At 41.1% G+C, this 27734-nt stretch overlaps 1 protein-coding gene across 1 annotated transcript in view; it reads right to left on the reverse strand.

Moving 5' to 3' along the window:
• Positions 1-6485: 6485 nt before the first annotated feature.
• The window catches only part of KIF15 (kinesin family member 15), a 93443-nt gene continuing 72194 nt past the window's right edge, over positions 6486-27734 (reverse strand). The window contains exons 27-35 of the mRNA XM_023231554.2: positions 22697-22843; positions 19735-19836; positions 18961-19125; positions 16545-16654; positions 11624-11696; positions 11123-11160; positions 7820-7985; positions 7430-7561; positions 6486-7072 (exon numbers count right to left, since the gene is read on the reverse strand). Coding sequence (XP_023087322.2) covers positions 7010-7072; positions 7430-7561; positions 7820-7985; positions 11123-11160; positions 11624-11696; positions 16545-16654; positions 18961-19125; positions 19735-19836; positions 22697-22843 — 996 coding nt within the window. The 3' untranslated portion in view covers positions 6486-7009. The remainder of the gene's footprint in view (positions 7073-7429; positions 7562-7819; positions 7986-11122; positions 11161-11623; positions 11697-16544; positions 16655-18960; positions 19126-19734; positions 19837-22696; positions 22844-27734) is intronic.

Below are 27734 nucleotides of genomic sequence, written 5' to 3' on the forward strand. Positions count from 1 at the left end.
ATGGTGTAATCATGGCTCACTTCAGCCTTGAGCTGCCAGGCTTAAGTCATCCTCTCCACTCAGCCTCCTGAGTAACTAAGACTACAGGCACGTACCATCAAACCCAGATAATTTTTTCTTTTTTTTGACAGGGTCTTGCTCTGCCAGGCTGGAGTACAGTGGTGGATCATAGCTCACTGCAGCCTTAACCTGCTGGGCTCAAGCGATTCTCCCACTTCAGCCTCCTGAGTAGCAGGGACTATGGGTGCATCATGCCTGGCTAATTTTTGTATTTTTTTGTATAGACAGGATTTTGACATGTTGCCCAGGCTGGTCTTGAATCCCTGAGTTCAAGTGATCCACCTACCTTGGCCTCCCAAAGTGCTGGGATTACTGGTGTGCACCACTGCACTCCAGCCCCCAGCTTCAAAAATTAGATTCTGGCCCTCAAACCCCACAACAGGACCTAATTAACCTCGCCTTCAAGATGTACAATAATAGAGTAGATAGAGGCAGCCAAGTAGCAATGTATTGCTGAGTTGCAATTACTTGCCTGCACTGTGAGAGAAATCCCAGCCACATCTCCAGCACACAAGAACTTCAAAACATCTGAACAGCAGTGGCCAGGCATTCCTTCAGGAGCTTGCTTCAAGTGCTGGAAATCTGGCCACTGGGCCAAGAAATGCCCACAGCCCGGGATTCCTCCTAAGCCATGTCCCAACTGTGCGGGACCCCACTGGAAGTCGGACTGTCCAACTTGCCCGGCAGTTGGACAGTCCCAGAGCCCCTGGAACTCTGGCCCAAGGCTCTCTGACTCCTCAGATCTTCTCAGCTTAGCAGCTGAAGACTGATGCTGCCCAATCGCCTTAGAGGACCCCTGGACCGTCACAGACACTGAGCTTCAGGTAACCCTTACAGCAGAGGGTAAGTGCATCCCCTTCTTAATCAATATAGAGGCTACCAACTCCACATTACCTTCTTTTCAAGGGCCTGTTTCCCTTGCCTCCATAACTGTTGTGGGTATTGACGGCCAGGCTTCTAAACCTCTTAAAACTCCCCAACTCTGGTGCCAACTTGGACAACATTCTTTAATGCACTCCTTTTTAGTTATCCTCACCTGCCCAGTTCTCTTATTAGGCCGAAACATCTTAACCAAATTATCTGCTTCCCTGATTATTCCTGGACTACAGCCACATCTCATTGCCACCCTTCTTCCCAACCCAAAGCCTCCTTTGCGTCTTCCTCTCGTATCCCCCCACCTTAACCCACAAGTATGGGACACCTCCACTCCCTCTCTGGCAACCGATCACATGCCCATTACTATCCCATTAAAATATAATCATCCTTACCCTGCTCAATGCCACTATCCTATCCCACAACAGGCTTTAAGGGGATTAAAGCTTGTTATCACTTGCCTGCTACACAGCATGGGCCTCTAAAACCTATAATCTCTCCTTACAATTCGCCCATTTTACCTGTTCAAAAAGAGGACAAGTCTTACAGGTTAGTTCAGGATCTGTGCCTTATCAACCAAATTGTTTTGCGTATCCACTCTGTGGTGCCCAACCCGTACACTCTTTTGTCCTCAATACCTTCCTCCACAACCCACTATTCCATTCTTGATCTTAAAGATGCTTTTTTCACTATTCCTCTACACACCTCGTCCCAGCCTCTCTTTGCTTTTGCCTGGACTGACCCTGACACCCATCAGTCCCAGCAGCTTATCTGGGCTGTACTGCCGCAAGGCTTCAGGGACAGCCCTCATTACTTCCGCCAAGCTCTTTCTCGTGATTTACTTTCTTTCCACCCCTCCGTTTCCCACCTTATTCGATATATTGATGACCTTCTACTTTGTAGCCCCTCCTTCTCAACAAGACACCCTCCTGCTCCTTCAACATTTATTCTCCAAGGGATATCAGGTATCTCCCTCCAAAGCTCTAATTTCTTCTCCATCCATTACCTACCTCAACATAATTCTTCATAAAAACATACATGCTCTCCCTGCCAATCATATCCGACTGATCTCTCAAACCCCAACCCCCTCTACAAAACAACAACACCTCTCTTTCCTGGCCATGGTTGGATACTTTCACCTTTAGATACCTGGTTTTGCCATCCTAACAAAACCATTATATAAACTCACAAAAGGAAACCTAGCTGACCCCATAGATCCTAAATCCTTTCCCCATTCCTCTTTCCTTTCCTTGAAGACAGCTTTAGAGACTGCTCCCACACTAGTTCTCCCTGACTCATCCCAACCCTTTTCATTACACACAGCCAAAGTGCAGGGCTGTGCAGTTGGAATTCTTACACGAGGACCAGGACCACGCCCTGTACCCTTTTTGTCCAAACAACTTGACCTTACTGTTTTAGGCTGGCCATGATGTCTCTGTGCGGTGGCTGCTACCGACCTAATACTTTTAGAGGCCCTAAAAATCACAAACTATGCTCAACTCACTCTCTACAGTTCTCATAACTTCCAAAATCTGTTTTCTTCCTCCCACCTGATGCATATACTTTCTGCTCCCTGGCTCCTTCAGCTATACTCACTCTTTGTTGAGTCTCCCACAATTACCATTTTTCCTGGCCTGGACCTCCCACATTTTTCTGGATACCACACCTGACCCCCACGACTATATCTCTGTGATCCACCTGGCATTCACTCCATTTCCCCATATTTCCTTCTTTCCTGTTCTTCATCCTGATCACACTTGGTTTATTGATGGCAGTTCCATCAGGTCTAATCGCCACTCACCAGCAAAGGCAGGCTATGCTATAGTATCTTCCACATCCATCATTGAGGCTACCGCTCTGCCCCCTCCACTACCTTTCAGCAAGCTGAACTCATTGCTTTAACTCGGGCTCTCACTCTTGCAAAAGGACTACGTGTCAGTATTTATACTGACTGTAAATATGCCTTCCATATCCTGCACCACCATGCTGTTATATGGGCAGAAAGAGGTTTCCTCACTACGCAAGGGTCCTCCATCATTAATGCCTCCTTAATGAAAACTCTTCTCAAGGCCACTTTACTTTCAAAGGAAGCTGGAGTCATATACTGCAAGGCTCACCAAAAGGCATCAGATCCCATCACTCAGGGCAACGCTTATGCTAAACAAGCAGCTAGCATTCAACTTCTGTCCCTCATGGCCAGTTTTTCTCCTTCTCATCAGTCACTGCCACCTACTCTCCCACTGAAAGTTCCACCTATCTATCAATCTCTTCCCACACCAGACAAATGGTTCTTGGACCAAGAAAAATATTTCCTTCAAGCCTCACAGGCCCATTCTATTCTATTGTCATTTCATAACCTCTTCCATGTAGGTTACAAGCCGCTAGCCCACCTCTTAGCACCTCTCATTTCCTTTCCATCGTGGAAATCTATCCTTAAGGAAATCACTTCTCAGTGTTCCATCTGCTATTCTACTACTCCGCAGGGATTGTTCAGGCCCCCTCCCTTCCCTACACATCAAGCTCGGGGATTTGCCCCACCCAGGACTGGCAACTAAAATACCTCTTGGTCTGGGTAGACACTTTCACTGGATAGGTAGAGACCTTTCCCACAGGGTCTGAGAAGGCCACTGCAGTCATTTCTTCCCTTCTGTCAGACATAATTCCTCGGCTTGGCCTTCCTACCTCTATACAGGTAGATAACGGACCACCCTTTATTAGTCAAATCACCCAAGCAGTTTCTCAGGCTCTTGGTATTCAGTGAAACCTTCATATCCCTTACCATCCTCAATCTTCAGGAAAGGTAGAATGGACTAATGGCCTTTTAAAAACACACCTCACCACGCTCAGCCTCCAACTTAAAAAAAGGACTCTGCCAAAAATAGAGCCCAAAAACTCACCAACCAAACAAGCAATTACACTGAACCCCCTTGGACACTCTCTAATTGGATGTCCTGGGTCCTCCCGTTTCTTAGTCCTTTAATATCTGTTTTTCTTCTTCTCTTATTCGGACCTTGTGTCTTTCGTTTAGTTTCTCAATTCATACAAAACTGCATCCAGGCCATCACCAACAATTCTATACGACAAATGCTCCTTCTAACAACCCCACGATATCACCCCTTAACCCAAAATCTTTCTTCAGTTGAATCTCTCCCCCGGAGTTTCCCACACCACCCCTAATCCCTCTTGAAGCAGCCCTGAGAAACATTGCCCATCATCTCTCCATACCACCCCCAAAATTTTTCGCCACTCCAACACTTCACCACTATTTTGTTTTGCTTTTCTTATTAATACAAGAAGACAGGAATGTCAGTCCTGTGAGCCCAAGCTAAGCCGTCATATTTCCTGTGACCTGCACATATACATCCAGATGGCCTGAAGCAACTGAAGATCCACAAAAGTTAAAATAGCCTTAACTGATGACATTCCACCATTGTGATTTGTTTCTGCCCCGCCCTAACTGATGGATGTACTTTGTAATCTCCCCCACCCTTTAGAAGGTTCTTTGTAATCTCCCCCACGTTTAAGAAGGTTCTTTGTAGTTCTCCCCACCCTTGAGAATGTACTTTGTGAGATCCACCCACTGCCAGCAAAACATTTCTCCTAACTGCATCACCTATACCAAAACCTATAAGAACTAATGATAATCCCACCACCCTTTGCTGACTCTCTTTTCAATCTCAACCCGCCTGCACCCAGGTGAAATAAACAGTCTTGTTTCTCACACAAAGCCTGTTTGGTGGTCTCTTCACACTGACGCGTGTGACACTTTCCTTGCAATGAGTGATGTTCTGGGTTGAATTGTGTCCCTGAAAAAGATATGTTGAAGTCTTAACCCCTGATACCTGTGATGTGACTTTATTTGGAAATAGGATCACTGCAGATGTAATCAAATTAAGATGAGATCCTTAGGGTAGGCCCTAATCCAATATGACTAGTGTCTTTCTCAGAAGAGACAGAGGCACAAGAAAGAATACCAAAGATTCCTGACAAAATCAGAAGCTAAGAGAAAGGCATGGAACAGACTCTCCCCTATGGCTCTGAGGGAATGTGGCCCTACTCACACCTTAATTTTGGACTACTGGCCTCCAGAACTGTCAGAAAATATAGTTCTATTGTTTTAAGCCACCCAGTTTGTAGTCATTTGTTATAGCAGCCCTAGAGCTAATACAGGTGATCAGAGCCAAACCTCTTCATTATCAGCTTCAATATTCCACCTTCTTCTACCTCCGAGGCAGTTGCAGTGTCTGCTCGCTACCTTATATTTAATACTACATTAAAGTTCCTTTTTCATTTTTGGCCCATACTGATTTACTATTTATTATTCCTTGAGAGTTCAACTATGCATTACAATTTTTTCCTAGAGTTTTATTAAAATACACTCATATTGAATGTGTAGTTCCTTTTTTGTTTGTTTGTTTTTTGTTTGAGATGGAGCCTCACTCTGTTGCCCAGGCTGGAGTGTAGTGGTGTAATCTTGATTCAATGAAACCTCTGCCTCCCGGGTTCAAGTGATTCTTGTGCCTCAGCCTCATGAGTGGCTGGGATTACAGGCACACACCATCACACACAGCTAATTTTTATATTTTTAGTAGAGATGGGGTTTTGCCATGTTGGCCAGGCTGGTCTTGAACTCCTGGCCTCAAGTGATCCACCTGCCTTGACCTCCCAAAGTGCTGGGATTACAGGTGTGAGTCACCACACCCAGCTGTATAGTTCATTTTTTAGTACATATAGAGTTGTGCAGCCATCATCACAAAGCAATTTTAAAACATTTCCACCACCTCAAAAAGTTCCCTGTGCCCAGTCATTCCCACTCCCATCCTAGCTCCAAGCAGCCAATGATTTACTTTCTATCTCTATAATTTTGCCTTTTCTGGACCTGCCATATAAATAAAAACATACAATATGTGGTCTTTTGGGTTTGGTTTCTTAGCATTTTTTTGAGATTCATCATGTTGTAGCATGTTCCTTTTTTACTGCCAAGTAATATTCCGTAATATGGAAAAATGTTCAATAGCATTAGTAATTAGGAAAATGCAAGTTATATAACTACACACCACTAGGATGGCTGCAGTAAAAAAACCTGACGATAACAAGTGTTGGTGAAAATGTGGAGAAACTGGAATACACTGTTGGTAGAAATGTAAAATGGTATACCTAAATGGTAAATCTGTAAAACAGGCAATGTCTTAAAAAGTAAAGACATGCTTTTCAGATAACCCAATAATTCTATGCCTAGGCATGTGCTCAAGAGATGTGAAACATATGTCCACACCATGACTTATACATGAACATTTATAGCTCCATTATTTACAATAGTCCTAAACTGGAAACAATTCAAGTATCCATCAACTGGTGAATGGATAGTGTAGCATATCCATAAAATGGAATACTTGTCTCAATAAAAAAGAAAGAAGGCCCGATACATAGAAGTTTCTTGAGGGCAAGATTTTATTTGCTTTGTTCACTGATGATTAGTGCCTGGCATATTGTAGGTGTTCATTAAGTATGTGTTCAATGAACAACAGAATGAACAATGTAAGTCACTTTAATTATTACCTTAAAAAATGGCTTTATTTACAGTCATGGAAAATGCTCAAGAAAATACCTAAAGTAAGAATACAAAAATAATCTATATTAACAAGTTTGCTTCTTGTACCTGCTACTAAGTCAGTCATTAAACTCACTGCAGGTGTTGGAACTGCCATATATTGTTAGAACTTCCATAAGAATCAAAGGAGATTATGGCATAATCTAAGAAGAAAACGATCTGGCTAACGTCCACTGTAAACCTTAGCTACAGGTTTTTATTTTTACAAAGACAAAAGGTTTTCTCTTACAGTTGATTCAAAGCCTTGAAGTGGGCCACTTATTAGCAGACTGCTGACTGATGCATGGTGTATATGGATGCAGAATGTTCATCAGAAACTTGAGGTTCAGCCACCACCACCTTATACACATTTAATAATTAAGGTCCGTTAATACAGCTCTCCTAAGTGGCCAAGAGTAGGTCTTACTTGTAAAAGAGAAGAAACATCTTCAAACAAGGTGATGCCTAGGTAGTTGACCGGAATCCTCATGATTCACTTCTTTTCTTTTCTTTTAAAAATACATTTTCAGCACGCAACTTTTCTGTCTCCTAAGTAATTTTAAAAAAACAAAAAGAAAAAAAATAAGGCTCTAATTATTAGAGGAAGTGTGTTTTTTTGTTTTTGTTTTTTCGGCATTCATTAAGTGTATATTTCAAATTAAGACTGGAATTTTCCATGTGCAAACTAAACATTTAACAAGAATCTGCTGTCTATGAAAATGTAACTGATTGAATTAGGCTCAGAATAGCAAACGATGAACACTTTTTTTTTTTTTTTTTTGTGAATTCAGGAAGCTCCCTGAAGTAAGAAGTTAACTGATTCAATAATTAAGTTTTAATTTGGTTTTAATAAAATAATCATTTTTAAACCAGACATAATTTATTCAGAATAATTTTTAGGTTTACCTCAGCAAGCCTGACATTTTCCTTCTTTAGTCGCACTACGTACTGAATCTTCTGATGCAGGTTTTGGTGACCTACCAACTTTCCATTTTCCTCAGCAAGACACTCCACCTGCTTCCTTAACATTTCCATCTCCTGCAGGTAATCAAATCCAAGGAGGGAAAAATTAGAAGTAGGTCTTAATTTTTCTTTTAAAGTTACATTATTTCTTGCCTTCCAGGAGCACAGGAAGTCAGAGAGTCCAGAATCCCAGCTTTCATGGCCTCACAACTCTTCATACAATAAAGCAACTCTGAACTAAGGACACCCAATCACAGAAGTGAGTTTTACGCCAACTAGTTCTATTCATTTGAGTGTTCTAAGTATCATAAAAAAACCAACACACTAGCACACCTGGGATGTTCTCTCCCTTTCTTCATACATTTCTTCCAGCTTCGATCTCAGTTGTTCTTTTTCCTGGAATGCTTTAGACTCCAAAGTTCTGGTTCGTTCAACTTCGTCAGTCATTCTAAGGCATTCCATCTCTTTGTTGTAAAGGGCACTTTGGACTTCTTCTAGGCTGTAAGAATAGGTATCACTTTATAGTATTTGAAAGAAACATAATCATAAAACAGTGCTCCAGTTAGGTATGTGTCCTTCAAGGCCAGAATTTTGATTTGAAAGTATTACTAATCTTTAGCCCTCCTCTGCTGATGGCAAAAGAAGACAGTAAGTGCTACATATCAGATATGCTTTTTTTGGTTTTGTTTTACCCAAGACTTTCATTTTGGAAAACTCCTCAAAGCATTTTCTAAACAATAAAAATTTAGAATAAAATTGTTTAGGTTCAGCCCACTTGGGGCAAATGTAATTTAAGTATTATTATAATCTGTATGGTTTATTCAGTATCCCCTATCTTGATCATTTCTGATTTCAGAAACTGGTCCTCAGACAGTGGGACACCAATCATTTCTTCAAGGATGTGTTGTTTAGAATTTATACACTTCATATACATTTCACTGACTTTATAAAATGGTCTGAATCCTGTAAGTTTTCCAAAACAAATGCCTTCCCCCCCGCACCCCCTGCCTTAGGGACAGGGTCTCACTCTGCTGCCCAGGCTAGAGTACACTGGCACCATCATAGCTCACTGCAGCCTCCAACTCCTGGGCTCAAGCAATCTTCCTGCTCCAGCCTTTGGAGTATCTAGGACTACTGGCATGCACCACTGTGCTTGGCTAATGTTTTAAAATTATCCGTAGAGATGGAGTCTTGCTATGTTGCCCAGGCTGGTCTCAAACTCATGGCCTCAAGCAATCCTCTTCTCCTTGGTCTCCCAAAATGCCGAGACTGCAGGTGTGAACCACTGTGCCAGGCCTGTTTTTTATTTTATAATGCTCATGAAATGTAATGTTGACTGTTGAAATGATGTATTATTACACCATTCAAGGCCAGCTAATTTCTAGCTGTTGATTACTGAAATGATATAATACACAAAATTTAATACACCAAAGCCAGCTAATTTCTAGCCGTTGATTGCTAAGATAATATAATACACATAATTTAATACACTAAGGCCCAGCTAATTTCTAGGCAAGTTGTTTTTGGACTACATTCTGTGGATCTCAGAAGGACAGTGTGGGGAGAAGGGCACTGATGCTCTCCCAATTCATTGTTGGCTTCGTATTGGTTCCCCATTACTTTTTAAAGCATCTTCACAAATATATGGATAACATAACGTTTAAAATTGCTGTCGTAGGCTGGGATTGATAAAACAGTGCATGCCGTTTGCTGAAGCGTGCTTCACTTGCCCGCAGTGAAGTCTGGCTTGCTGTATGTTCCAGAGACAGCATATCATGAAGACTCTTGGTTACTAGACTATGAAATAAATTATACAAGTTAAATAGTTTTTACTCTTTTTGCTAGAAGACCTCGAATAGATATTAGTTCTAAAATAGCTGTAATTCAACTAACTAGCTGGATTCTCAAAAATCCTGTAAATAATCTGGGTTTCTGACTTAGCTTTACCACTAATTAGCTAGGCGCTGGACTTTGAATGGCTCATACACAGCTGAAAAGGCTGTTTTCCTATGTATACTCTGATTCTATGAAGCAAATGACTCAACGATTGGGTAACAGATCTTTCATAAATTGGGTGGTCTTTGTCAGCTGATCATTAAAAAGAATTTTTTATGGTAAATCACCATGTAATTTTTGACATATTTACTTGCATAAAGTTCAAATAATTGGAAGATAGTACCCTATCAAAACTCCTTCCATTGCCATTTACTTAACTATGTGAACAAGATTTCTCAGCATTTAAATCTATAAAAGCAGAAAATAGGAATAGAGTTGATGCTGAATCCTGTCTCGTTTGAGTACAACAGAAAAATGAGCTGACTGAAGAAAAAGCATTAGGTTAAAATACATTAAGAGATGCATTTCCACTAAAATTTTCCCTACGTATAATAATTATTTATAAAAATTTCCAGTAAATTTAGGGCACACTGATTAATAATTGTAATGTAAACTCAATTGGAAATATAACAAAGTCATATGATTAAAATAAATGTTTACAAATTACTTTCAATTTGTGTGTGTGTATGTATGTACATACATATATTTTATTGTTAAGTAGTATGATGGGGTTATCAATAAAAAAATTTTCCAGAAAATATATTAAATCAATATAAAATCCTGCAGGGTATAGAAAGGAAATTCAATTACAAAGGAAAAACATAAAATTTTAGACTTAGAAATTTGTTCATGTATTTTTTAAACAGATAGAAAGCAGCAAATTAGTTAAATACGTTTAAAAGAATGGCAAGAGCTTTATTTTCTCTTTTTAAAAAAATTTATTTAAAAAAATATTTTAGAAATAGAGACAGGGTTTCACCATGTTGCCCATGAGAGGCTGATCTCAAACTCCTAAGCTCAAGCGATCCACCTGCCTCAGCCTCCCAAAGGGCGTGAGCTACTGCACCCAGCCAACAGCTTTATTTTCCAATGTCACTATATTGTATATCCCAGAATGTCTATTCTTTGTAACAATTTAAACTTATAATGAAAAATTTTAGATATAAAGTCAACTTCAAAAATATGCAAGAGGGTATATGATGTCTCAAAATCTATCAGTATAATAAGCAAAAATGTTTGAAGATCTCTATCCCTATTGAGGAGTATCTACCCAGAAAAAGCCCAATAGCTCTCTAATGTTTTGTTTGTGTTAATGTCAACCAGCTTACTTAGTTTGAATTTTACAGAAAATATAGTACACCCTGTTCATCAAAGACTGAAGCCATTTATAAGGCTACATAAATTAATATGAAAACTGAATAAATTAAACTCATGGCTTTAGAAAACATAAAGAGACCCAAGGTCTAGACCAGAAGAAATCAGAGTATTGATCTTTGGGTCTCAGAGGGCCTCAGGTTTTAAATCAGGGAATCCAGAAGCAGAAGTGAAAAGGGACACCTGGTAGTTATATTGTTCTCATTGTCCATGAGGAAAAGACCTATCAATTCCTCAAGGAAAGCTAAGCTTTTCCTGCTATTTATTTTTTTAAGATTTCTTTTGAAGTGGCTTCACATTAGAAATCCCTTTATTCACTTATTACTGCAGAAGGAAAGAAGTTACCTACCTTGTGGTATATCATTCCTTTAAAGGAGAATAAGGAAAAGATGATCAATAATTTGAATTACAAAATAGTACACTTACTCTGCTTTCATTTTCAGCATTTCTTCAACTATTTTACTCTATAAGAAGATATAAAAAAAGAAAATAAAAAGATGACTTAGGTTCTTAAATAACATTGCTTTAAAAAGATAGAAAGGAACCAGCCTATTCTCCTTCATGTGAATAAAATCAAACCAATATCCTTTTTCACAATCCCAGCTACACATACATAAAGGAAGTACCTATTTCCAAGACTTCAAGCACTATGCCCTCTAAGGCTTCAAACAGGCCTTGGTACTTGCTTCTAAATGGAGAATTATATGTGTGTATGCTGAGCAGCAGGCTTGCTATCTAGGCATGAAGACAAATTCTTAATTCTCAGCTGTGTCTAAATACTGATGGTAAATATCATGCTAAACAGTGGGAATACAGAAAAGACAGGAATTTCAAAGTAAAATGATTTTTAAAATATATAACCATAAATACTAACTATAAAAGCATTGCTCAGATAAGAAGAAACTATCAAATATAAAAAAAACTTACTTTTGCAAGTCTTTCTTTGATACTTTCTTCTTGTTCATTCTTCAGCTGTTGATTGTCTGGATGATTCTGATCACTGCATAGATTAACAGGGGTGGGGAGGAGGCACAGGAAAACACTGCTAAGTATATTCAAGTATCAATTTCAAATTCAAATCTATTATATGCAGCGATGCCAAGGTGTGCAAAAAAAGGCTAACTCTATTGTGATTGGGTCAAGTCAATACAGTTGATAAATGTGATTGACACATGGGGATGAAATAAGGCACTTCCCCAGAACTCAGGATTCCTCCCAGTACAAAAGCAAGATGAGCAGAGGTGGGAAATATAAACAAGGATTGGCTGAAAGTAAAATACAGTAGAAACTTAGTTGAAAGTGGTAACATCTGAAGACCAAATGTGAACAAAAGGGGGCTGAAAGAAAGGGCCACGAGGCTGGTATGAATGTGATCAGCTGGGAGGGGACACATTTCAGGTAGGGAGGGTCGCTCTGGCCTCAGGCTGGTGGAGCCCTTGACTCTGCTTTTGCTCAAGTTCCATAGTCGGTTGACATTTTCTGATAACCATTCTGCCTTTCCATGTATGTGGACACCAGGGCCAGATGTCCCAAGCACCAGATATGTCTTTGTGGAAAAGGAATGTTCCAATATATAAAGTAAGGAAATCACATTCTAGATAATACATCTATCTCTGTGAGCCTGACCAGGTGAGGATTATAAGTGAAGTTTCTGTGTGCAGCCCCTGGACCAGAGAGACATCCCTCCCTCCCTCCTTGGAGAACCTTCCTGAATGGTGTAGGCTTCTCTAGGAATCTCTCTCACTGGTGAGTTAAAGACTATTTATTGAAAGAAAACAGAAGCTACGGTGAGGTTTCTTTCCCTTAACAAATCTGGTAGCCTAGACACAAATGGTAATGAGTCCTCAATGAAGAATTCACCCCAAATCATTAAGATGTGTTTTCTGTCCACTAATCCAAGGATTGGCAAATGTCTTCCGTCAAGAACCAGACAGTAAATATTTTAGGCTTTGGGAGTCATGTGGTCTCTGCCACAGCTATTCAACTTGGCTACTATAGTGCAAAAGCAGCCACAACAATATTAAAATAACAAGGTGTGACTGTCTCAATAAAACTTTATTTACAAAACAGGTTGAGAGCTGAATTTGGCCCCTGAGCTATAGTTTGTCCTTTCTCTAATTTTTCACAAAGAAGGCTCTGAGTAGCTCTTTTTATATATAAGGGACGTGAAGCTATGAAATGAAAAAATTTTTTTTTTTTTTTTGAGACGGTGTCCTACTCTGTCCCAGGCTGGAGTGCATGTTGGCCTGGCATGTTGGCCAGGCTGGTCTCAAACTCCCGACCTCCAATGATCTGCCTGCTTCAGCCTCTCAAAGTGCTGGGATTACAGGCATGAGCCACCACACCTAGTGAAAAACATTTTTTAGGCCAGGCGCAGTGGCTCACGCCTGTAATCCCAGCACTTTGGGAGGCCAAGGCAGGCAGATCACGAGGTCAGGAGATTGAGACCATCCTGGCTAACACAGTGAAACCCCGTCTCTACTAAACATACAAAATATTAGCCAGGCATGGTGGTGGGTGCCTGTAGTCTCAACTACTAGGGAGGCTGAGGCAGGAGAATGGTGTGAACCTGGGAGGCGGAGGTTGCAGTGAGCCGAGATTGCGCCACTACACTCCAGCCTGGGCGACAGAGTGAGGCTTCGTCTCAAAAAAAAAAAAAAAAATTTTTTTTTAAAAGACATTTATTGGACATCATGATCAGACCTATGACATTTGGCAATCAACAGGATGAGTGCAAAGGAAAAAAAAAACACACATTAAAACTCTTTGTTAAGACTGCTTTACACTTTCCACAGAACAGAAACTAAAATAACCTGTTATACAATTAGTCACAAATACGGTCCTTGAGTTTTTTACCCATACACCTGAGTATTGTCTAAAACATATCTTCTTTGTAGCAGGTAGGCCCTGCTACCAACTGTGCTTGGCTGAGTTCACAAATTGTTGTAACCTGTAGTTTCCCTGTCACTTCTATGGCTCTCCTCTCCTCCTAAGCTTTGTTTCCTGGCATTAATTAAAACCTTCTGCCACTGCCATAGCTATTGCTGCTACTGGAACTGCCTGTCAACGTAAAAAGAAACTCAGAAAGACAGGCTCTTTAGAACAGGCTTATCTAGGAATAGTAGAGGGATTGCAATTGCAGGGTATGCAAGCTATGACGGGCCACTGGTGCAACCAGGGGACTTGGGGAAAGGGAAAGCTTTTAAAGACAAACAGAAATCCATGAACTAAAGCTCACAGGTCACAGAAGCTCACTGCAGGAGTTGGTATTTGTTCATTGGTGGAGCTAGCTGTTGCTGAGTAACTGTCCTGGTGCTGGCAGCTTGTCTGAACTACTGCAGGCCTGAAAAATTCCTGTGATAAGCTCTGTTGCAGGGTGAGTGTAGAAGTGGGGCATGTGGGACCTGCAGGAATTTCTTGTGATAAGGTATATTATAGGCATGTGCAGTGAGAACTTCTTTATGGCTTCCTGACTCCACTTTGTTAGGGTTTTGACATAAATGACTCCATTTTGGTACTGGCAACTTTCACATGCCTTAGCCAGCTTGGTTTGATAGTTTGGCAACATAGTAGCCTCAGCCACCACAGGGGCCAGAGTTTCTGCCTCCAAAGTTTCTTCTCTTCATGGGGTCAAAATTGAAGATTGGTTGTTGTAATTACCAAAATTGTTGTAGTTCCCACCATCTCCAAAACTGCTTCCATCATTACTAAATCCATTATAGCCATCTCTCCTGCCTGCATATCCACCAATACGGCCCCCTCCAAAGCTACCATTACCAGTGAAATTTTTCCTTCATGACCAAAGTTGTTACTCCCACCAAAACCACCTCCATGACCACCACCAAAGTTTCCAGAACCACTGTGATCTCTCTGGCTGGCTGAAGTACTAACCATTTCTTTCTTCAACATGGTTTTCCATACTTCATGGTAGTGGCTATGTACTTTACGGTATTTCTGAGAGACAATCTAATCCAGAGTCATGGCTGTCCTCAAAGGTAAAAAAAGTAAAGCTCCTCTTTTTGCCATTGCCTCAGTCAGTCATGATTTCAACCACTCCTGTTTTCTCGTACCTTCACAATAATCTCTTAGGTGATGTTCTTCAGTGTCTTCTGTGATGCCACCAACAAAGATCTTTTTTACAGTTAACCAGGCACCTGGTCTTTGAGAATCTTTTCTTGACATCCCTCTTTGGTTTCACAACTCTTTTATCTGCCTTGTGTGGCCTTGATTTATGGCTGCATCCACCTCCTCCACAGTGCCATCTGTGACAAACCAAATGCTTGGTGTTCGGGTCTCTCATTGCCATATAGCCCATGAGCTTTCCTCACTACTCAGAATGGCTCCCCAGAAGCTTATTGGTTGTTTCAAAGCTCAGTCATCTGATACAGAGCTTCTGTAGCTATTTGGGCTATTTAAGAGACTCTGACTTAGACATGTTGGTAGTGGGAAGACTTGAACGACGCATCCTCAATGGCATCCATGGGCAAAAGTAGTAAGCTCATGATGTATCTCTGAAATATGGTATTTTAAATTTTCATTTTACAAATGATCCGGAAATGTTCTATGTTCTATGCTCACAGTAGCTCTTGATAAAAGACAGTATACTAATATAAGGCTTTTCTTTAATATAATTGGACATATGTGGAGCATATGAAAGCTAGGTGAGCAGACTGTGGACTACCTGCATCAGAATCACCTACAAAGGGAGGCAGTTGCTTATTAAAATGTAGAATTCTGGGCTTCGCTCCAGCCCTACTGAATAAGATCTCTGATGCTCACTAAAATTTGAAGAGAATCATTTAAGAAGAGATTTTAGCATAGCCGCCATTACCATCCTCAAATCTCTACTGCCTCATTTAGGTTTTGAACAATGTGTATCAGGGATGTTTCTGGACAGGGCCAGGGAGCTGCAGGAGTGCACAAGCTTCTCTGTCACAGACGTTCTGGCAACAGCGTGGACAGCAGTCAGTGGAATTCGGTAAGGGCTTCTATCTCGGAGATCCCACTTTGATTCAATTCAACTTCTTGCATAATTTTACAGGCCACTATCATCTCCAAACCCTCACTCAGAAAGTTGTAATAGGCAGAATCGTAATTCTACCTTGTGTACTTAATACCTGACTTTCATTGACTGACGCCTGCTACCAAGCACTGTAACTGGCACTTTATACATGTAATTTTTAATCTTTAAAACTCCTCGTGAGAAAATTATCATTTTCCTCATTTTACTGGTAAGGAAAGTGAAATACTAAGAGGGTAAAAAATATGTCAAAAATCGTACGACTTTTAAGTCAAAGACAAGATATAAGTCTGGATATGGCTGCCCCGACACTATGCAAATATATCAGCAAATGCAACTACAAAACTGCCTTACCTGAAGCCAAAACACACTCAGAGAGATGTCTAAACCCAAGCGAATGCTCCTCTATAAAATGCTAAGGATATCCTTCTTGTCCTGGCCAGGAGCTTTTCCTGGACCATGAGTTACGAAGCAAAACCAACTAGTAGGGAATTCTCCCTTTCTCTGCAAGGCTTCTTGAACCTTGTTGATATTATTTATTCCTTAAAAAATTTTTTTTCAAAATATAAGTAGTTTGGTTTACGTATTTCACGTTTTAAATTCATTTCAATGGCTTTAAAACAAATGCAACAATGCCAAAAATGCACTGCAGAGCAATGCAAAGGTGAACAGATCAGACCTGACTCAAAATCAACCAAAAGAGCATCTCCTGGATTAGTGGGAAACACTGTACACCTTGGGAAACCTGTGAAACCAATTCCAACCTCATTTAACTCCACACACTCAGGCCAAGATTTAGTCCATAGAGTTCTCGTGGTTCTTTCTCACCTGTTGTCCTTTTGTCTTTTAATATCATCCAGCTGACCTTGCAGGAGCCAGTTTTTCTCTCTTAACTGCTGACTTTCGAGGCGTAGGTTTTCCATTTCACACAACTGCTCCTAATAACATATCAAATCGTATATTTTCAAAAAACACATTACAGTAGGCTTCATTTAGCTCCCCAAGGCCACCACTGAGACAGGTATTCCTCTTAAGTTCCTATGCAGAGACACTGCACCAGGTATGGCTGCATGAAAAGCAGACTGTGTGACAAGCTATTGGAGGCCTAGAATGGTGATTCATGATCACATCCACAGTGTCTTGAACACAGATTTTTAAAATCAATATCACAGAGTTCATTAAATATTAAAATTCCTTTGTGAATAAGGATGACAAAAATCTCTACATTGAAAAATATTCTCAACGATTCGATTCTATTAGGTAGATTCTAATTAAAACAAACAAAAAATTGATGTCACAGGTCATCCCTCAAAATACTTAATTGCATCCTAATTTGAAAATCATGAGCATAGCTATCTGGAAGAAATAAATACTTGTCTGCAAGGAATATCCTTTTGGATTTACTTGCCTATTATCTGATTTCGTTTCACCTGACCCAATTTCTTTTCAGTTTCAAGATCGTGCCAATCTGGGTAACAGCCACATTCCTGAGATAGCATACTGAGAACTGCCCTAAATAAAAAGATCAGGAATAATCCTCTCCATGAATAACAAAACTCAAGATAAGTGCTGTCTTTATATACATCCCTTGGTTAAAGTGAACAATTTGTGTTCCTAAACAAAAACTCCCTGCAGAGCAATGACCTCACAGAATAAATGCTATCTTCTGTGGAGCATCACATCCTCCCTACCCCCATGCACCTACACACCTACCTAGACACTCCTCCATGTGCCCACCCCTGAGCCATGTGCACACCCCACTATTCGGACAACATACCACCAAGTAACTGGGTAAAAACACTATGAGGGAACTTTAAAAAGTGGAAAACAACAAAGTATTTTAAATTTATCAGAGACTGAAAGAAATCGCTCTAATATATAAAAATGCCTATGAATCAATAAGAAAAAGTCCAATGATAGAAAAACGGGTAATGGATGTTGTTCACAGAAACAGAGAAACAAGATGCTCAATTTTACTCTTAAGAAAAATATGGCCAGGCGCGGTGGCTCAAGCCTGTAATCCCAGCACTTTGGGAGGCCGAGACCGGCGGATCACAAGGTCAGGAGATCGAGACCATCCTGGCTAACACGGTGAAACCCCGTCTCTAATAAAAAATACAAAAAACTAGCCAGGCGAGGTGGCGGGTGTCTGTAGTCCCAGCTACACGGGAGGCTGAGGCAGGAGAATGGCGTGAACCCAGGAGGCGGAGCTTGCAGTGAGCTGAGATCCGGCCACATTCACACCAGCCTGGGCGACAGAGCGAGACTCCGTCTCAAAAAAAAATAAATAAATAAATTTAAAACTACACCGAAATAGCATGCTTTAGCTATTAAATGGACAGAGATCCGAAATTCAGATAGCACCATGAGGTGAGGTTTAAAGAAACATGCTCTCACTTTCATTCCCGAAGACGGCATAGCTGGCGCAACCTGTGTATGATATCATTGTGTAAAAACGAAATGGGGCAGGAGAGAATGCTTAGAGATGTGGTTATGTATGCACTAAAAAGCTCTAAAAGAAAGGGGCTGACGAGTTGATGGGTGCAGCACACCAACATGGCACATGTATACATATGTAACAAACCTGCACATTATGCACATGTACCCTAGAACTTAAAGTATAATAAAAAAAAAAAAAAGAAAGGGGCTACCCTGGGAGCCTCCAGGGACAGCAAAGTAGGTAGATTAGTATCAGGGGTAGAAGGAATACTTTTCTCTGTCTACCCTTCAGTTCTGTGCCTTTTGTATCCTCAGTAACCATGAGGATGCTGTCTAGTTTAAAAAATTACATTGGCTGGGCACGGTGGTTTACGCCTGTAATCCCAGCACTTTGGGAGGCCGAGGGGGGCGGATCATGAGGTCAGGAGATCGAGACCATCCTGGCTAACACAGTGAAACCCTGACTTTACTAAAAAATACAAAAAATTAGCTGAATGTGGTGGCAAATGCCTGTAGTCCTAGCTACTTGGGAGGCTGAGGCAGGAGAATGCTGTGAACCTGGGAGGTGGAGCTTGCAGTGAGCCAAGATCGTGCTATTGCATTCCACCCTGGGCAACAGAGGGAGACTCCGTCTCAAAAAAAAAATTAAATTTACTGGCTGGGCATGGTGGCATATACCTATAGTGCCAAATACTGGGTGGCTGAGGCAGATGGATCACTTGAGCCCAGCCTGGGCAACATAGTGAGACTTGATCTCTTTAAAAAGAATTAAATTTACTGTTTAAAAAAAAAAAAATCCAGTTACCTTCATTCTGAGGATTTCAGCATTTTTGACTTCTCTGTCTTCATTTAGCTTTGTTACAAGGTGTTCCAAAGAAGTTTTAGAGGCTCTTCCATCTTCTATCTCTTGTTCTTGCGTTTCCAGGAGTTTTGCCAAATGTGTTTGAAAGTGAGGTGGTGTTTTAGGGCTCTAAAATAAAATCACATCTCATCCAAATATCCGATTAAGTGATATCATAACGATTTCTTTTAAATGTAAACGTCAAGTACATAAAAAAATACTCTAGCTATGGCTGGGCATGGTGGGTCACATCTGTAATCCTAGCATTTTGGGAGGCCGAGGTGGGCGGACTAATTTCAGAAGTTCAAGACCAGCCTGGGCAACACAGTGAAACCCTGTCGCTACTAAAATACTGAAAAAAAAATTAGCCAAGTGTGGCAGCGTGCGCCTGTAGTCCCAGCTACTTGGGAGGCTGAGGCAGGAGAATTGCTTGAACCTGGGAGACGGAGGTTGCAGTGAGCCGAGGTCATGCCACTGCACTCCAGCCTGGGTGACAGAGCCAGACTCCATCTGCCAAAAAAAAAAAAAAAAAAAAAATTCCAGCTACTTAGCTTATTATTCTAATTCTTTTCCAAGGAAATAAAAGACTGGTAGTTTCATCAAGTAAAAAGCAGACAGAGGGTATTAGTGAAAATCTTTTTCTTTAGAAAGACAAAGGTATGGTCTTCATAATTTCCAAATTTTTATCATTTACAAAACTGTTTCTTCCTCCTGAAATATTCTTTTTCTGAAAAGTACCTGGGGATCCTCAGCAGCAGAATCCATCACATGTTCTAGTTGCCTCATTTTGAAGTTATATTCATTCTTCTTCTGTTCTACTTCCTCTTTCTTTTGATTTAGCTGGGAAAATTTAACAGATACAAGGTTACAACTTGGAAAGAAATATAGAGTACACGTTCCAAATACAAAAGACAAAATTCTCATCACCAATCATCAGGGAAATGCAAATGAAAACCACAATGAGATATCACTTCACACCTGATAGGGATAGCTATCATCAAAAAGATGAAAGATAAGTGTTGGTGAGTTTGTGGAGAAAAGGGAATCCTTGTATACTGTTGGGAATGTAAATTAGCACAGCCATTGTGAAAAATAGTATGGAAGTTCTTCAACAAACTAAAAATAGAACTACCGTATGATCTGGCAGTCCCACCTCTGGATATATATCCAAAGGAATTAAAATCAGTCTGTTGAAGAGACAGCGGCACTCCCATGTTCTCTGAAGCATTATGCATAATAGCCAAGCTATGGACTCAAGTTAACTGCCTATTGACAGGAGAATGGGTAAAGAAAATGTGCTATATACATACACAATGAAATACTACTTAGCCAGCCGGGCATGGTGGCTCACGTCTGTAATCCCAGCACTTTGGGAGGCTGAGGCGGGCAGATCACGAGGTCAGGAGATCGAGACCATCCTGGCTAACACGGTGAAAGCCCGTCTCTACTAAAAATACAAAAAATTAGCCGGGCGTGGTGGCGGGCGCCTGTAGTCCCAGCTACTCAGGAGGCTAAGGCAGGAGAATGGCGGGAACCTGGGAGGCGGAGCTTGCAGTGAGCCGAGATCGTGCCACTGCACTCCAGCCTGGGCGACAGAGCGAGACTCCGTCTCAAAAAAAAAAAAGGCCGGCGCGGTGGCTCAAGCCTGTAATCCCAGCACTTTGGGAGGCCGAGACGGGCGGATCACGAGGTCAGGAGATCGAGACCATCCTGGCTAACATGGTGAAATCCCGTCTCTACTAAAAAATATAAAAAACTAGCCGGGCGATGTGGCGGGCGCCTGTAGTCCCAGCTACTCGGGAGGCTGAGGCAGGAGAATGGCGTAAACCCGGGAGGCGGAGCTTGCGGTGAGCTGAGATCCGGCCACTGCACTCCAGCCTGGGCGACAGAGCGAGACTCCGCCTCTTAAAAAAAAAAAAAAAAAAAACTACTTAGCCTTAAAAAGGAAGCAAATTCTGTCATTTGTGACAACATGGATGAACCTGAAGGACATTGTTCCAAGCAAAATAAGCCAGCACAGAAAGACAAATACCACATAATCTCATTTATATGTGGAATCAAAAAAAGTTGAACTCATTGAAATGGAGAGTACCGGCCAGGCGCGGTGGCTCAAGCCTGTAATCCCAGCACTTTGGGAGGCCAAGACGGGCGGATCACGAGGTCAGAAGATCGAGACCATCCTGGCTAACACGGTGAAACCCCGTCTCTACTAAAAAATACAAAAAACTAGCCGGGCGAGGTGGCGGGCGCCTGTAGTCCCAGCTACTTGGGAGGCTGAGGCAGGAGAATGGCGTAAACCCGGGAGGCAGAGCTTGCAGTGAGCTGAGATCCGGCTACTGCACTCCAGCCCCAGCGACAGAGCTAGACTCTGTCTCAAAAAAAAAAAAAAGGAGAGTACCAGAGTCTGGGGGAGGAAGTGAGGGGTGGAAGGAGACATGAATCATCAATGGGCGATGTTGGTCAAAGGGTATAGTTTCAGTTAGACAGGAGGAATACCTTTTGGAGGCCTACTGCAGGGCATGGTGATTACAGTTATTAGGTTGATGCAAAAGTAACTGTGGTTTCTTCCCATGGCTTATGGAAATCTGCTGTATTTACATTATTTTTTTCAGAACTTGATTAATAATTTGAAAAGCAGTAAGATATTAAAATAAACCTATGATATTTTTAAAAGTAATTGTGAAATCTAACTTGGTTGCTACTATAACCCAATTATCTCCTTTTCTTTTTCTCTTTTTTTTTTTTTGAGATGGAGTCTCGCTCTGTTGCCCAGGCTGGAGTGCAGTGGCGCAATCTCGGCTCACTGCAAGCTCTGCCTCCCAGGTTCATGCCATTCTCCTGCCTCAGCCTTCCTGAGTAGCTGGGACTACAGGCGCCTGCCACCACGCCCGGCTAATTTTTTGTATTTTTAGTAGAGACTGGGTTTCACCATGTTAGCCAGGATGGTCTCGATCTCCTGACCTTGTGATCCACCTGCCTCGGCCTCCCAAAGTGCTGGGATTACAGGTGTGAACCACCATGCCTGGCCCCATCTCCTTTTCTCTCACAAATTTATTTATACTTTTAAAAATGATCCAAGTTTCACAAGTAACAAAACGGTCATCTGAGAAAAATACAAAATAAAAAATGACAACCACCACCACCAAAAATATGATAAAAGTCAGGCATAACCTCACCAGAGTGGTTAGAACTGGCTGCCATGTGTCAAGGACCTAAGGTGGGTGGGAGGCAGCTGAGCAAGTCTCAGTCCAGGTGAGGACACTCCATTAGCCTCCCCTTTGTACATGGAGAAGTTGACCAATGCAGGAATGTCATGACAACCTCAACTGTGGATTCCTCCTGTCCTCCATCTTTTTTTTTTTTTTTTTTTTTTGAGACAGGGTCTCACTCTGTTACCCAGACTGGAGTGCAGTGGTGCAGTCTCGGCTCACTGCAACCTCCACCTCCCAGGTTCAAGCAATTCTTGTAGCTCAGTCTCCCAAGTAGCTGGGATTGCAGGCGAGCACCACCATTTCCGGCTAACTTTTCTATTTTTAGTAGAGACAGGGTTTCAAGTCACCATGTTGGCGAGACTGCTCTCGAACTCCTGACTTCAAGTGGTCCACCTGCCTTGGCCTCCCAAAGTGCTGGGATTACAGGAGTGAGCCACTGCGCTTGGCCTCCTGTGTCCCATCTTGAGTGACACCTGTGTGCATCTCACCTTGTGCTGAAGTTCCTGAATCAGGGCCTCCTTCTTGGTCAGTTCTTCCTGGGCAGACTGCAGCAGCACCAAGTGTTTTTTTGAGGCCTCTGTGAGCATGTTCAGCTGCTCAGTGGCATGAGCCAGGTCCTCACAGAGCATATCCCTCTGTTAGGAGGCAATCACCACAGTTTCTTAATTGTGGTACTCCAATAAGGATTCCCAAATCATTACTATGTGCAACTTTTAACAGACTAAGGAAGTTTTATGTGAAAACCTATTTCTTTTGCTTGCGTGCTAATCCATTCTAAGACAAAGTAATCCGTTAATAATTTAGATGAACAGGTCTAGACATTAACATTATTACAGTAAACTTATATAGGTATCCCAATTGAGGTTTAACTGCACTCTAGGTTTGAGGTTTAATTGCACTCTCCCCTCACCCCCAGGATCTCAAAGCTAATCTCTCTCTCCTGGGAAGGACGCAAAGGTGTCTTGGTTACTTGTCTCACCAATTGACTCTAGTCCTTTAAATACTGGAAAGTAAATAGCTGTAAAGATGAGCCTCCGTCAGCCAGTTGGGGAGGGGGTGGGCAGTTTGCACCAGATTGTGATTCATTGTCATAGACCATCAAAGTTTCGGGAAGTAGCTTTGTGGAAAGTGGCATAGAAAATTAGAAGTCCTATAGGTTGCATACATAATTTCTATGTACCCAGTATATGTAATTCCTCCCAAATTAAAGCAGATACTGCTTATCCTTCTTTTCCTTTCCAAATGTACATGTATGTATGTAGGTATGTGTGTGTGTATATAGATATACACACACATATATATGTGTGTACATATACATGGATATACATACCTAGAAATACACACATATAAACACACACTTCTAAAAAACTTGACACATCACAAACATTTTTGCATGTACTCACTCTTTTCATTGTGTGGACTCCATTTCACCTTATGGATGTACCACAATTTAATCCATCACTAAATATTTTGGTTGATATGAATTTTTCACTATTCTATGCACTTTATTCTTATATCTAGATTATTTCTTTAGGCTGAATTTTTAAAAGTGCAAACTCAAAGGATATGTAAAAAGTATAAGGCTATGTATTACCAGACTACCTCCCCAAAGGCTGAACATAAACTCCTCCGGAAGTTTGAGTAATCATCCTTGTCTGCACATCTTCCTTGGGTCTTAAACTTTACCAGTTATAAGATTAGAAAATAGCTCTTACTTTAATTTGTGAAACTGGCCCAACTCTCACGTAGAACTGATGTTTATGGTTTCTTTTGAATAAACATAGAAATTGGCCCTCCCAGTCTTAAAACTTAAGAAATTTACATTTGTCTTATCTGAGTTCCTTTCTCAGGGAACCAACCATCAGGCATCCCAGACAAGATCAAGGAACTAAAACTTACCAGATCATGGCAACTGGACAAGTGAGATGCCAGGCCCCTCACCTATCACGGCTGCCTGACAACCTGTTTCCTGTTAACCAACTCCTCTTCCTTACCCCTCCCTAATTCCTGTTTTCCCACACATGGTTACCTTTCTTGCTATATAAACTCCCAATTTTAGTCAGTCAGGGAGAAGGATTTGAGACTGATCTCCTATCTTGGCTATGGCACCCATTTAAAGTCTTCTTCACTGGCAATACTCCTTGACTCAGTGATTGGCTTTCTGTGTGGTAAGCAACCAGACCTAGGCTGAACCCCTGGTGTTTTAGGAACATTTGCATGTCTCTGATTCCAAGGAGGTTTTGTGCCACTATATTCCTTCTTTGGGGAGCTACTTATGTCCATTTTCCACCAGCCGTGTTTCTCTCCTTCTCATAAGGATAAATTGCAGTGGTAAAATACTTTGTCATCAGTCGCAAATATTTTCCCTCTGTCTGTTGTTAGAATTTTTGTTTTTAATATTGTATAATCTTCGCTTATGGGTTCTAACCTTTATATCAAGATATTTTCAAAGAGTCACGTAATCTCAAGATTTTTTTATGTATTTGTATTTTTTCTTCTCCTGAAAAAAAAAAGTACTTATTTTTTTAGACAGAGTCTTGCTCTGTCGCCCAGATGTAGTGCAGTGGCGTGATCTCATCTAACTGTAACCTCCACCTCCCAGGTTCAAGTGATTCTCAGGCCTCAGCCTCCTGGGTAGTTGGGATTACAGGTGTATACCACCACACCTGGATAATTTTTCTAATTTTTTGTATTTTTAGTAGAGACAGGGTTTCATCATGCTGGGCAGGCTGGTCTTGAGCTCCTGGCCTCAAGTGATCCACCTGCCTTGGCCTCCCAAAGTGCTGGGATCACAGGTGTGAGTCACCGTGCCCATCCCTCCTTTTGTTTTATTAGAGATGGGGGCTCTTGCAACATTACCCACGGTGGACTTGAACTACTGGACTCAAGCAATCCTCCCACGTCAGCCTCCTGAGTAGCTGGGACTACAGGCATGTGTTACCATGCCTGGCTTGTATTTTTATTTTCTAGTACTTCTATGATGTCATCATTTGTACAGAACTCTAATCCATGTAAGAATTGTTTTGGCTTTCATATCTTTTCAAATTGGTCAGACAATTTTCCCAACATATATATTGACTAAACCCACTCTTTCTTCACTGTTGAGAAATACTTCCTTTACCATTACACTAAATTCCTTCATATTCACTGCTGTCTATTTGTGGATGTTCAAAGTTTTGCAATGATCTCTCTATCATCAGTCCAACACTGGATATGGTTATCATTTATTAGCTTCCAAATCTCTCTGCATTATTGTTTTTCTAAGTTTTGTTGGTAACTCTTGTGTATTTTTTTCAAAGGAACTTTAAAATCATCAGTTTTTTATATTGGGATTTGAGGCCAGGCATGGTGGCTCACACCTGTAATCCTAGCACTTTGGGAGGCTGAGACAGGGGAGGATCACTTGGGCTTAGAAGTTTGAAACCAGTGTGGGCATCATAGTGAAACCTCATCTCTACAAATAAATACCAAAAATTATCCAAGCATGGTGGTACACATCTGTAGTCTCAGCTACTTGGGAGGCTGAGGTGGCAGGATCACTCAAGCCCAGGAGTTCAAGGCTACAGTGAGCCATGATCACATTGCTACACTCCAGCCTGGGCGACAAAACAAGACCCCGTCTCAAAAAAATAAAAATAAATAAATTGGAATTTGAAGTGGAATTACATAAATTTCTGTTTCTAAAACGACAGGGTCTTCCTGTCCAAGTCTTCCTTTAGATCCTTTTATTGAGGTCTCTTTTCACGTTGCTTGGAAAGTTTTATGTTCTTAACAATTGTCAAATATTCTCCCTAAGATTTTGATATGCTATATTATTTCTTTTTTTGAGACGGAGTCTCGCTCTGTCGCCCAGGCTGGAGTGCAGTGGTGCGATCTCAGCTCACTGCAAGCTCCGCCTCTTGGGTTCATGCCATTCTCCTGCCTCAGCTTCCCGAGTAGCTGGGGACTACAGGCGCCTGCCACCACGCCTGGCTAATGTTTTGTGTTTTTAGTAGAGACGGGGTTTCACCGTGGTCTCGATCTCCTGACCTCATGATCTGCCCGCCTTGGCCTCCCAAAGTGCTGGGATTACAGGCGTGAGCCACTGCACCCGACCTATACTATTTATGTGAAAGAGAATTTTTAAAAGCTCCTGTTATGTTTTTAAACTGGTTATTTAATATAATATATAGTATTATAATTATAACATATTATATATTATAATAATCTACAATAAAGCTATTTTTTATTATTATTCTTTGAGACAGTATCGCTCTATCACCCTAGCTAGACTGCAGTGGTGCGATCTCGGCTCACTGCAACCTCTGCCTCCTGGGTTCAAGCGATTCTCCTACCTCAGCTTCCTGAGTAGCTGGGACTACAGGCACATGCCACCACGCCCAGCTAATTTATTTTTATTTTTATTTTTAGTAGAGACAGGGTTTCACGGTGTTAACCAGGATGGTCTCGATCTCCTGACCTTGTGATCCACCTGCCTCCCAAAGTGCTGAGATTACAGGCGTGAGCCACGGTGCCCGGGCCCCAATAAAGCTATTCTTTCTTTAATATTCAATTTCTTTTAATATCCCTTAGGGAAATTTTATGTCCTTAACAGTTGTTACAAATTCTCTCCTAAGGTTTTAATACTTTTGGTTGTTTTTGTGAATGCAATTTTTTAGTTCCATTATATTGTTAAATGGCTATTAATGGCATAGAGTAAATATTATTTTGAAGACTAATTTATAACTGATTACTAAACTCAATATTCTAATAGATATTCAGACAGTATTTTGGAGTTTCCATGTAGACACTCATGACCATCTGCAAATAACAGTCACTGTCTCTCAGTTTTTATAATATTTGTATCCCACTTAGTATTTCCATTTTAATGCATTGGCTAAATACTCATATTGTTGAAAAACAGTGATATATGAACAATTTGAATATACTGAACAATTCACAAAACGTAGCCATAAAACTAAATTTTAGCTAATAAAGACTGAAGATAAGTACAAAGGGAATGTGAATTAGCTGTGTATAGGGTCAATTCCACTTGAATCTAAAATGTATGAATCTAAAATATGATATTTAAATCTAAATACAATATTCATAGTCACATTTTATTTTTAAGAAGAAAAAAGAGAGAAAGCGAGGAAGGAAGGAAAAGCTTTTAGGTAAACAGGCATGAGTTTTCATTATTTACCTACTGCCACTCAAAAAGCTAGATTTCCCTTTTTATTTTGTCAATAGTCAGTACGAAACTGAATTTTTAGCCCATCAGGGGACCCTAGGTTGTGGCTTCTGTGTACTAACTTTTCAATTGGCTTGCTAAAACTATTTCCAGCTAACACATACTGAGCAGTTACAAGGAGCCAGACACAGTTCTAAGCACTTTCCATGTGTTCCCTTAGTTCATCTTTACAACACCTTATGCCAGGGGCCCCCAACCCCCAGGCCAAAGACTGGTACCAGTCTGTGGCTTGTTAGGAATCGGGCTGCACAGCAGGAGGAAAGCGAGCACAGCTTCATCTGTATTTACAGCTGTTC

Source organism: Piliocolobus tephrosceles, chromosome 2 (genome assembly GCF_002776525.5).
Source record: "Piliocolobus tephrosceles isolate RC106 chromosome 2, ASM277652v3, whole genome shotgun sequence".
NCBI classification, from domain to species: Eukaryota; Metazoa; Chordata; class Mammalia; order Primates; family Cercopithecidae; genus Piliocolobus; species Piliocolobus tephrosceles.